The 12,663-nt window shown below is 36.7% G+C and overlaps 3 protein-coding genes and 1 pseudogene across 4 annotated transcripts; 1 reads left to right on the top strand and 3 right to left on the bottom strand.

Annotated features, from left to right (window-relative positions):
* Positions 1-378: 378 nt before the first annotated feature.
* On the bottom strand, positions 379-897 carry LOC140983714 (auxin-responsive protein SAUR71-like). Its single transcript, XM_073450816.1, has one exon. It carries the CDS (start codon positions 856-858, stop codon positions 484-486), a length of 375 nt encoding a protein of 124 aa, XP_073306917.1. The 5' UTR covers positions 859-897; the 3' UTR covers positions 379-483.
* Positions 898-3,145: 2,248 nt separating this feature from the next.
* Positions 3,146-4,907, bottom strand: LOC140985031 (alkane hydroxylase MAH1-like). Its single transcript, XM_073452763.1, has one exon. It carries the CDS (start codon positions 4,813-4,815, stop codon positions 3,265-3,267), a length of 1,551 nt encoding a protein of 516 aa, XP_073308864.1. The 5' UTR covers positions 4,816-4,907; the 3' UTR covers positions 3,146-3,264.
* A 1,133-nt stretch (positions 4,908-6,040) lies between these two features.
* LOC140983980 (porphobilinogen deaminase, chloroplastic-like) lies at positions 6,041-8,715 on the bottom strand (annotated as a pseudogene).
* On the top strand, positions 7,982-11,917 carry LOC140983743 (elongation factor 2). Of its 2 annotated transcripts, none has more exons than XM_073450861.1 (4): positions 7,982-8,123; positions 8,806-8,879; positions 8,970-9,057; positions 9,172-11,917. In XM_073450861.1, exons 2-4 carry the CDS (start codon positions 8,877-8,879, stop codon positions 11,610-11,612), a joined length of 2,532 nt encoding a protein of 843 aa, XP_073306962.1. In that variant the 5' UTR covers positions 7,982-8,123; positions 8,806-8,876; the 3' UTR covers positions 11,613-11,917. The 2 variants fall into 2 exon arrangements, with proteins under 2 accessions (XP_073306962.1, XP_073306963.1); XM_073450862.1 differs by having other exon boundaries at positions 8,077-8,123; positions 8,812-8,879.
* Positions 11,918-12,663: the final 746 nt, after the last annotated feature.

The following is a 12,663-nucleotide window of genomic DNA, read 5'->3' as shown; positions in this document are numbered from 1 at the left end:
TTGTGCTGTATTTTAAAAGTGGGGACAAAAATCTGCAGGACAATCTTCGGCCCTTGTTTGAATGAGACGATAACATACTGCTATTATATTTTTAAGAAATATTTTGGATTTAAAATAAAATTAAAAAAAAAAACTGAAAAGAACTAAAGATTCTTTTGATTCCGAAAATCACGGAGTATGAAAATAAACTGTCGAGAGCTCGTTGCCCGAGGCAACCAGCGATCTTGCGATTGTTCTCCGGTTAGTTCATTTGGAATAATCAATTCTGCAAATTCGACCAACTTTGTACGAGATTTCATTGAATTTGTGAAACCATATAGATAGATAGATACATGGAAATGGAAAGAGACCGAAACGTATACGTACTTTGGTAAAAAATTCAATTTATTAGGCAAAAAAATTCCTCCATCATTAATCTTAACTCTTAAATTCTCCACTTGGTTCATCGACAAAGTATTTACAACGGAGAAGCCAAAAGAGGGACTACCACTGATCATCTGACAGCGATTCCAGCAGCTCCTGAAGATCGCACGACTCACCGCCGATGCGGAGCGCCTCGAGCACACGTTCGAAGAGGAACACGTGGCAAGGGATCCGGAGCACGCCTTGCTGCTCGTACCCGTACTCCTCCGCCGAATTTTCGAGCAGCTTCACGAAGATGGGGTGATTCAACAAATCCGCGCTCACCACAAATCTCTCCATCTCATCGCCAACGTACACCGGGAAATGACCCTGCGGAACACCGCCGTTACTTCTCCGGCACGATCCAGAGCGGGGCGCCTCCTTCGATTCAGTCCGCAGCAGACAATAGCTCGAGGAATCGGCAACCTTCGATAATCTCCTCATTAGCTTCTTCATGTTGTGGAAAATATGAAAAGTGAAGTAAAAAAGATTATTGTTTTAGTGATTGGAAGTGAATGAAGGAAACGCTGAGTATGGCCATGCAATATAAATATATATATATATATATATATAAATTGAGTTACAAAATTTTCATTCTCACATTATTTTGAAGTATTCTTTTTCAAAAATATATTTAAGATAATTTTTTAATTTTACCTAATTACCCTATCGTATAAATCCAATTTATACATACATATATATATACACACACATATATATATATATAAACGTGTATATATACATTATAATAACAAATTATAAATAAAATGAATAAAGGAGGAAAGGGGCAGGGACAAAATAAGGTTATTCAAATACTTAGAGGTACAGCTAGGCGTACTTTACTGGTACGATGTAATTATTTATTTGATTTTGTGCCATTTAATAAATTAAACTTTTTTTTATATATAATCTTTAAAATTTAAGAAAATAATTTAGAATATCTGAGGAAAAAAGTCTTGCAATGATACTTGAATACAAATATAAAAATCACCTATGATGATATTATAATGGAAATTTTAATTAAAATCCTATTCAAAATTAGCCAGTATAATTTAATTTTAGACTACACTATACCGAGTAATATAAAAATATGATACAGTTTTTTGTTGTCTCAAATATCGAATTATTCACTTATTATGTTATAAATATATAAGTACATATGTATTTGAAACTGATATACCTGTGTGCCATATATTATTAATTTACACAAAAACTCTTGTGAGACGGTTTCACGGATCAATTTTGTGGGTCGAATATCTTATTTGGGTCATCCATTAAAAGTATTATTTTTTATGTTATGAGTATTACTTTTTATTGTGAATATTGATAGGGTTGACTCATCGCACATATAAAAATTCGTGAGATCGTCTCACAAGAGACTTATTCATTAATTTAATATGCAAAAGTAATAGTTTTTAGTAGGTTGGTTTTGATTCGGTACGGATAATGATTAATGTCTATGTTACTATGTATGTATTATCAAGCCATTGCCAAAATAATAATAAAAAAGCCAAGTTCGATGCTCTTCGCCAGCCTGTGCGGAGTCGGGGTACAATATTACAATTTATTTCAAGAAAAAATGCAATGATTGCATATTCTCGATCGTCAATATATAAAAATAAGCAAAATGACAGTTAGGTTAGGCCTTGTGGATTTCCTCCCATTTGTAAAATATTCTAATGCGAATTAATAATTAATTACATGGAAAGTATCACATGCATGCACATTGAATCGAAATCAAGATCGGTTGGCATCATTATTTTCCTTCTTAATTACTAATTACAGCCAAATTTCAGATTTTCTATAAACTTAAATATTCTTAAGTACTCATCAAAATCTTTTTTTTAGATCCATCGATCATGAGTATTGACCGGCCGCTCATTGGTTTTTCGTTAAAACCAATGAAACATTAACGAATGTTTGCTTCAAACACAAAAACTATAATTTTGTTAGAAAAATCTTTTATTTGGGTCACTCATGAAAATGTAATAATTTTTATGTTAAAAATATTAATTTTTTATTATAAATATGATCATGGTCATTGATCAATCTCACGAATAAAGATATGTGAGATCGTCTCACTCTGCTCGAAAAGCTTTGCTCTTTAATAATAACATATGTGTAATTAAAATACGTTCATAAGCTCATTATTTTCGAGTCGTTAAATATCTATAGAGCCTATAAGTACTTTTTTTGATCTAAAAATAATTGATAATAAAATTTATATACATCATATAGATTTGATAAAATATAATATTTTGAAATATGGTTCTTTTATGTAAACTCTTGCTTTAAATAGTGAAAATAACAAGATGCTAATTATGAATTAAAGTACTACTCAATATATAATTAATCACACAGGCAGGTTACAAGTACTCATTGAAAGCTTTGTTTAAGCTACATTACGAGAAATCATTCTGTCTAATATATGTTTATTAGTTTGAAGTAGGTAGAAGTTATTAAAAGTTTGGAGATAGAAAATGTTTGTTACCTTTTTGTTGGCATATTTTACGCCACTCTTGCATATTTCAACCTATATGCACCCTATGATCTCAAAATCATTGGATTGTACAAGCTTAACGTATTTTATGAGCATAAGAACTCATGCGAGATGGTTTCATGACTCAATTTTGTGAGACAAATCTTCTATTTGGGTCGTATGTACTTTTATATGAGTGTGACAAATTTATAAATATGTAATTTGATACACGTGACAATCATTGATGATTACATGGAACTTCGGTTTTTACAGAATTTTTTTATTAATATCTCAAAGGCATCATACGTGATAATGTAATTTATGTAAGCATCATGCTTTACATTAAGAGCCATTCGGATATGAGGGACAAATTTTCCGAACCATCAATCATATTTTGAAACCTTGACCTTCAAACCATGCTTCATATGAAGAATAACCGAATTACTCGGACATATTGGATGCCCTTCAACGACGTTGAAATGGAAACGGCTGATGATGGAAGCGGCAACGATCTTCAATTGTATGAAACTCATTTCCTTACCTAGACAACTCCTAGGGCCTGCATTGAATGCTGTAAACTTGAAAGATGGCTCGGTTTTGATTCGCCCCAGATCAGAAATCCATCTCTTAGGCTTAAATTCGAGGCAATCTTTACCCCATATGGATTCCATCCGCCCCATGGAGTAGAAGGATAACACTGTCTTCGTACTCGGCTTGATCCTATGCCCACTTGGAAGAACATCGGATTCAAGTGGCGCTTTGTGCTGAAATCCTACGGGTGGGAAAAGACGTAACGATTCACAAAGAGCAGCGTGGAGATAAACAAGTTTATTCAGTTGTTGCATGTCAGAAAATTCCCATTTTCCGTGTTCATTCACTTGTATGTTGGTTGAGATTTCGTGTCGAATCTTGTTTTCTTCGTTAATGTTTGTTGTTAGGAGCCAAAAGAACCAAGCAAGAGCTGCGCTTATTGTATCTTTACCTGCAAAGATTAGATTTAACATAATGTCTTTCCAAGTTTGTTCAGAAATACTAGCTGCATCTACTACATCACCCTTTTCAGCAATTTCTCTCATGTAATTTGTTAACAAGTCAAAATCCTCCTTTTCATCTGTTACCATTTGATCAGCCTTGTTGAACTTTTGACATTTTCGTGCAATTCGATCTGATAAAAATCGATCAAGAAGTTCCTTAGCTAGGCTTAGCTTTTTCTCCTTGCCTATTTGAAGCCACTTTTGAAGCTTCCATAACGATTCGGGGAGCGTATGCCTTTGCAGAACTGCTTCCTCAGCATCAGCAAATGCCTTTTCTTCTGGTATATGAGGCAAGTTGATGCACAGTGAATAGGGATCATCGCCTAAAACGACTTGACACGTAGAATCAAATGCAAGGCGCTGAAATAATTCTTGCAAATCCACCTGGTTTCCCATTTCTGAATAGTGATTCAAAATGGGGACAAGCCCTTTTTCCACCTTGTTCCAAGTAGTACTTGCAACGAGCTTTTGGAACCCCATTTGATTCATTAGCGACATAATGGTCCTTCTCTGGTTCTCCCACGATTCATGTTCAGCCATAAATATCCCACCTCCCAAAATATCGAATATTTTCTTGAATTCGGGACCTTTAGAAAAGTTTGAATAATTCTTGCTTAATATATAATGGACATCAGCTGGATCGCTGGTGATAAACGTATCCATACTACTAAACCAGGGCCCTTTAAACATGAGTGATCCCCTACTTTCCTGAAGAATCTCAGTCACAAACTCGTGTACTCGGGCACTGTTTAAAAGCAGCCCTGGTAACATTCCTAGAACAGGCCATTCTGTAGGCACAGATCTTTTTTTCCGTTCTGCATCGAAAGTTATATAACACAAAGGTAACAGCGATACTAACAAGATTGACAAGAGAATTGCAAATAGTATGTATGTGTACATGATATCACGCTGGGATAAATCTTAATCGATGAGTACTTAACGTTAAGCGATTTTACTTTCTTTTATAGGATCAAACTGTTGTCATGGTAACAAGATATTTGCTACTATTTGGATTCATTGCAATTGCATTCTGGTGAACTGAATGAGCTTCACGGGATGTAAAAATTCGTGATTTCGGAAGAAATATTGGGAAACACAGTTTGTATGATCAGGTTTAGTTACATCAAATATTGGAACCAACCATATGAGAAAAAAAAATTAAGATATTTTTATTGCTGGATTGGGGTGAGCCAAAACTGGGAAAATTATATTGTTGGTCTTGTTAACTAGGCCTGGTTTGTGGAAATACAATTTTTCCACAAAAAAATTTCAAGGAATCGTGAGTGGCTAAAAACTAAAAATAATAGTTATTTTTTTAGAAAAATGATAATTTTGGTTGAGTAAAGAAAAAAATTAACAATTTGATAAATAGACTTATGGAAGATTAATTGAAGCACATTTTTATTAATTATTAAGTACTTAATTTATTTAATTTTATTAGTTAATAATATCAATTTCTAAACTACTCTCCTTTTAAACGAATAATACTTGTCTAGCAGCTTTATATCCCTTCTCCAGTGCACACTTATCACATAGCCTCTTCGTGACACCTTTACCTCGTCCACTCTCTTCCGCATTCTTTTCGTTGATAATTCGATCTCTTTCTGCTTTTCGCTAAATATGTTTTATCTAGGAAAATCTTTTGTCTGAGATTGCTACGTGTTTGTCTGTTTGGATTAATTGACGTGTAACTTGAGAATTACTTGCTAAATCGATCTAAACTTGACCCTTTTGTGATGTGTTTGATGTTGCCCTTGGATATGATTCGTTGGAGATTGCAAGCTGGTTTCTCCAATTGATTGGTGGTTGTGGGGATACATGGATGATATGTGATAAATATTTCGTTTCTGATCTGAATTTATATATACTTTTTCTTACTATGGTGAATGATTTACAAATCTGACAAGTTATATATTGTAAATTTACTGGTACAAATTTTGGCTTGGTGGTTCGAGATTTCAATCCAAAATTTTCAGATATTATTTCGTTTATCATTAGAAATGCCTATCAAGTATGATTGCATGCTTTTTCAATGATTATCAGGTCTTACGGTTAGGCTTATCTGTTATGGTTGGAATCCGGTAAATTTAACTTTTATGCAACAAACAGTGTGACATAATCTACCTGTAAAATGATCACATCGAAAACATGAGAGCGTGGTTAAGACAAGACGGCAAAATGGAAACTGCAACCTTCAGGAAGCAAGGTGATTGTCCATCATCCTATGAGGGAAGGTTAAATCAAAAGTAGAGTTTGGAATGATGGAAAATACATAAATAATCAGGAGAAAGTAAAAGATTATTAATCTACAAAAATTCAAGCAGTTCGGGCAAATCATATCTCGAGTAAACCTCTTATCAAGAAGGAAAGCTCAGATTTTATCAGAAGATTCTTGCCTCTAGCGATGGATATCTGTTGAGAAGTTGTGACTTCCTTCTCAAAGAAGCAGTTCCCACAATGCTACCCACAGGAAGCTCTGCCAGAGAAGCTGCAGTCAAGCAAATAAAAGCATCACGGACATCCTCCCGTGGAAGATTGCAAGGTAATATTATCTTCTCCGGAATATAAGTTGGAACATCTTTCATCTGAGTGTACCGCAATATCGATTTCGCTATTGAGAAGTGCCTCGTCTATCTCTTTAGTGAATAAGCCCTTTCCGCCTATATCTGCTAGTGGCTGACTTAAAATTTTATCACCTGTTGTTTTAATGATCACAATCTGAATCGCCCCCTCCTCGGCTAACTCGGGACTATCAGTTTATCCCGTGTTTCATAAGCTTGAGCAAGGGCAAGTGGTCTGTTGTAGACGAAGAAGAGCAACATGAAAGAAGGCATTCAGTGAACAATATAGAAACTTATAGTTGCATGCTCGAAAGTTGCTGAGAATGAATGTCAGAAAGGAAGGGAAAGAAGGCATTTCTCTGATCAGTAGTAGCACATTATCGCACATACAATCCAATATCCAATAATTTTATTAAAGGAAAAGGGAAACAAATCACAATATCTGATGCAGTCATAAGCATGATCGGAGTATCTTCTATCAACCTGATTTTCTGGGGACATCTCAAAGCTAAATCAATCGCTGATATCAGTCATTAAAGGAGTAATGATGGTACTCGAATATAAGTACGCCCTGGTGATAATTTATCAGCTGTAGCGCCAACATTTGTGAATAATTCCCAGGTATACTAATCGATAAACACGCCAGATATGCATAAAAGATAACTGGCAAAAGGAAATTAAGGCAAGGATTCTAAATCCGATCGCTAAAAAACACATTTGGAGATTTGAGGCCGAGTTTCAAGTTGGACAAACCACGTGCATTCAAAGCAAATGTTTGTTCCTCGACTTCACAAACAATGGAAAGAAATGAGAAGACTGATCTTTACCTTCCCCTGGTACCAATTCTGATAACAGCAGCCTTTGTTCGAATCTTCTCTTCGACTGCAACCGAAGCCCTCGTGNGTTTCAGGTCAACTCGTGAAATTTTTTTATTTTTTTTCCCAACCCGAACCCGAAGCAACCCGAAAACCCTTAACTCGAACACGAACCCGACTCAACCCGTCTAACCCGCCTAACCCGAATTTTTTTTATTTTTTTTAAAAAAATTAATGAAAAAAATTCGAAAAAATAAAAAATAATAGTAATATTTTAATTTAAACACATAAAAACAAAATTTTCGATTTAAATTTGAAAGTTTAATGGTAGAAAATTAAAAGTATATTTACTAAATCAAATAAACAATTGTTAAAAAAATAAAAAAAATACAAATAAATATTAAATGATGAAAATTTATCATATAAATATACAATAAATTTTGTTCAAACATACAATATATAAAAATATAGGTAATATTTTCAAAAAAAAAGTTTTCGGGTCAACCCGTGACCCAACCCGAAACCCGTCTAACCTGGCACTAACCCGAAACCACCCAACCCGAACCCGAAAAACCCCAACCCAAACCTGATTTTTTTTGTGTTGGATCGTGTCGAGTTGACGAGTCGTATTGTAATTTATCACCTATATGTGAGATTTCCCTCTCTCGCTCGTGTCAAAGGAAAACATGGGGGTTACTGTAGTGAAATTCAACCGCAAGTAAATGTAATTACATTTAGGCCCTGAATTTGTTTTAGGGTTTGCCTCTGGCTTCTCATATACCTCTGCGTTCCGCCTTCAGCTCGTCTACTCTCTCTCTCGCGTTCGCTTTTGGTAATTCGATCTCTCTTTGCTTTTTGCTAAATATGTTTTATCCATGAAAATCGTTTGTATGATACTGATGTGTTTTTATCTGTTGAAATTTAGTTAACTGTCGTGGAACTTGAGAATTACTTACTGAATCGATCTTAACTCGATTCTTTTGTGATGTGTATGATGTTTTCCTTTGATATATGATTCGTTGGAGTTTTCGAGGTTTCTCCAATTGATTGGTGGTTGTGGGGATACATGGAGGATGTGTGATAAATATTTCGTTTCTGATCAGGATTTACTCCTTGGTGAATGAGTTACAAATCTGAAAACTTTTATGTAATTTACTGGTACAAATTTTGGCTTGGTGGTTCGATATTTCAATGCAGAATTTTCAGATATTCTTTCGCTGCTTGTTAGAAATACCTGTGAAATATGATTGCAAGCTTTATAGATGATTATCAGGTGTTGGCCTTATCTATTATGGTTGAAATTCGGAAACTTTTACTTTGGGGTAACATAATCTGTTTAATGCGGGAACCGGAAGCACTTTGAATAAATGCTTGGTGGTTTTTGTTCTGCATGAGTTTCTTGAGGAGTGATTAACAGTCGCCATATATATGCTTGTTAGATCATAGTGCGCTTGGCTAGCTCTTTTATGAGGTTTTTTGTTTCTGATTTTCTTTTCTCATGTTCTGTTGTTCAGCCCCAGGAATATTTGAGGGGAGGCCTCCTAGAAATTTTGATTTTCTGTGAAGTTTACAAAAACCAGTAAAGATGGTGAGTGCAGAAGATAATTTCAAACTATAGATGAGGGCAATTATTGTTAAGTTGGGAAATCTGACCTTAAATTTTACTTGAATTTTCCAGGTGAAGTTCACAGCCGAAGAGCTCCGTAAAATTATGGACTACAAGCATAATATCCGGAACATGTCTGTTATCGCGCATGTTGATCATGGTACCGTAGCTACAACCTTTAAATGATTCCTTATTTAATTTGTAGAACAGTTGTTTAATTTTGGGAAATTTTTTTTACTTCCATGCAAATTTTTAATTCTTTATTTATCTGCAGGGAAGTCCACTCTTACGGATTCTCTTGTTGCGGCTGCTGGTATCATTGCTCAGGAAGTAGCTGGTGATGTTAGAATGACAGATACCCGTGCAGATGAAGCTGAACGTGGTATAACGATCAAGTCCACTGGCATCTCTCTGTACTATGAAATGTCTGATGAATCTCTGAGGAACTACAAGGGAGATCGACAGGGCAATGAGTATCTCATCAATCTTATTGATTCTCCCGGACACGTCGATTTCTCTTCTGAAGTGACAGCTGCTCTTCGAATCACTGATGGTGCTCTTGTTGTGGTGGACTGTGTTGAAGGGGTGTGTGTCCAAACAGAGACTGTTCTACGACAAGCACTTGGAGAAAGGATTCGGCCTGTCTTGACTGTTAACAAGATGGATAGGTGTTTCTTGGAACTCCAGGTGGATGGGGAGGAGGCATACCAAACATTTCAGAGGGTCATTGAAAATGCAAATGTTATCATGGCCACTTACGAGGATCCCCTTCTTGGAGATGTTCAGGTTTATCCTGAAAAAGGTACTGTTGCTTTCTCTGCCGGGTTGCATGGCTGGGCATTTACCTTGACGAACTTTGCAAAGATGTATGCCTCAAAATTTGGTGTTGATGAGTCCAAGATGATGGAAAGGCTCTGGGGAGAGAACTACTTTGATCCCGCCACTAGGAGGTGGACTTCCAAAAATTCTGGCTCTCCTACTTGCAAACGTGGGTTTGTTCAGTTTTGTTATGAGCCAATCAAGCAAATTATCAATACTTGCATGAATGATCAGAAGGACAAGTTGTGGCCGATGCTGCAGAAGCTTGGTGTCACGATGAAATCCGAGGAGAAGGAGTTGATGGGGAAAGCACTGATGAAACGTGTGATGCAAACCTGGCTCCCTGCTAGTACTGCCCTATTGGAAATGATGATATTCCATCTTCCATCACCCTCCAAGGCTCAAAGGTACCGTGTGGAGAACCTGTACGAAGGGCCTCTTGATGATGTTTATGCAAATGCTATCAGAAACTGTGATCCTGAGGGACCTCTCATGCTCTATGTGTCCAAGATGATTCCAGCATCTGACAAGGGTAGGTTCTTTGCTTTTGGTCGTGTATTCTCTGGCAGGGTGTCAACAGGTTTGAAGGTTAGAATCATGGGTCCGAACTATGTTCCTGGGGAGAAAAAGGACTTGTATACGAAGAGTGTCCAGAGAACTGTTATTTGGATGGGCAAGAAGCAGGAGACTGTTGAAGATGTACCATGTGGGAACACTGTGGCCATGGTCGGTCTCGATCAATTTATTACTAAAAATGCTACTCTGACCAATGAGAAGGAAGTTGATGCCCATCCAATTAGAGCCATGAAATTCTCCGTCTCGCCTGTTGTGCGTGTTGCTGTCCAGTGTAAGGTTGCATCCGACCTACCTAAACTTGTTGAAGGTTTGAAGCGATTGGCCAAGTCCGATCCTATGGTTGTCTGTACTATGGAGGAATCTGGAGAACACATCGTCGCTGGTGCTGGAGAACTTCATCTTGAGATCTGCTTGAAAGACTTGCAGGATGATTTCATGGGTGGTGCTGAAATTATAAAATCAGACCCGGTTGTGTCTTTCCGTGAGACTGTTCGTGAGAGATCTTGTCGTACTGTGATGAGCAAATCACCTAACAAACACAACCGTTTGTACATGGAAGCTAGACCGTTGGAAGATGGACTCGCTGAGGCAATTGATGATGGCCGTATCGGTCCGAGGGATGATCCCAAGGTTCGTTCTAAGATCTTGTCAGAAGAGTTTGGTTGGGATAAGGAGCTGGCTAAGAAGATTTGGTGCTTTGGTCCTGAAACCACTGGGCCAAATATGGTGGTTGATATGTGTAAGGGAGTTCAGTACTTGAATGAAATCAAGGATTCCGTTGTTGCTGGGTTCCAGTGGGCTTCAAAGGAAGGGCCATTGGCTGATGAAAACATGAGAGGCATTTGCTTTGAGGTGTGTGATGTCGTTCTTCATGCTGATGCCATACATAGAGGTGGTGGTCAAGTTATCCCAACAGCAAGGAGGGTAGTTTACGCATCCCAACTCACTGCCAAGCCTCGCCTTTTGGAACCCGTGTACCTGGTGGAGATCCAAGCTCCGGAGCAAGCTCTTGGTGGAATTTACAGTGTCTTGAATCAGAAACGTGGGCATGTCTTTGAAGAAATGCAGAGGCCAGGAACTCCTCTTTACAATATCAAGGCATACCTACCTGTTGTTGAGTCATTTGGTTTCTCAAGTACCTTGAGGGCTGCTACCTCTGGTCAGGCGTTCCCCCAGTGTGTTTTTGATCACTGGGACCTGATGTCGTCTGATCCATTAGAGGCAGGATCTCAGGCAGCCACTCTGGTAGCTGACATCCGAAAGAGGAAAGGCTTGAAGGAGCAGATCACGCCCCTTTCTGAATTCGAGGATAGGCTATAAAGCATGAGGCAACTAAAACCCTTCCTTTAATTTACTGTACCTTTGTGGTATTTTCTTCCAACTTGTTTCATTATAATTTAGTGTTTTTCTGAGAACCAGTGTAGTGTCCATATGAGTTCAAACCCTGGTCTTGCTTAGCGTCGGCTTTTGATTTAAAACACGAATGTTGTGTGCTTATTTTGTGGGCAAATTTTGGTGTCTAGTTCCTGTTTATATTTTATCTGGCTTTTGAATTTCAGTTCTGGAAAGTACTTTATAATACCAAATAAATTTCTGTGTCGTTGGGCATTAGTCCCATTTTGTGGTTCAAGTAAACGTTGTCTTGATACCATTCATTTTTTGTTTACATTTTTCTTCACGCTCATAAATATCACTTATCGCCCTGGAAATAAAAGGAATTAGATGCATCCCTCTCATCTCTCGAGCTTTTAAACAACCATAGGTTGTGAAATCAAGGATTAGTTGAATTATAGCAGTTGACCTGTTGAAATTGACAGCTAACGATTCTGCATTAATGTTTGCAGCAAATCCTTGTGAAAATGAAGCTTGGAAAATGTAACTTTGTATGCCATCACTGATGGCCATGAAACCAACGCAAACCAATTTTTTTGAAAGCTAAAATTATTTTTAGTGAGAAAGAAATAAAGTGCTTATCTGTAAAAATATCCAAAACTTGTTTATGATCTTTTAAACGACCACGTTGGAATTAATAACTAAAATGATTTTAAATTATATTAAAAAATAAACCTTGTTCACAATTAAATATTTATAAATTGCCATTTCAAAAAAAAATTATAAATTGTGCAAGTTTATTAGTCTGTGGATAATTAAAATAAGAAGCAAAATAATGATTTTTATAGATTTTAAAAAAAATAAGAAAAGCAAGGAACATGGATTCAGAGTAGATATAATAGGTGAAATTAGCAATATGCGTAGGGTGAAACATAATAATTTCAAATTTTTCGGATAAATTAGCAGTAGTGAGATATTCATTTTGAAAGCAATGGCTTTTTGATTCTACCTTTGCCCGACGCACCAGTCCACCCATGGG

This window comes from Primulina huaijiensis, chromosome 9 (genome assembly GCF_012295235.1).
Source record: "Primulina huaijiensis isolate GDHJ02 chromosome 9, ASM1229523v2, whole genome shotgun sequence".
In the NCBI taxonomy this organism is placed as follows: Eukaryota; Viridiplantae; Streptophyta; class Magnoliopsida; order Lamiales; family Gesneriaceae; genus Primulina; species Primulina huaijiensis.
This window is presented reverse-complemented; position numbering and strand designations above follow the sequence as displayed.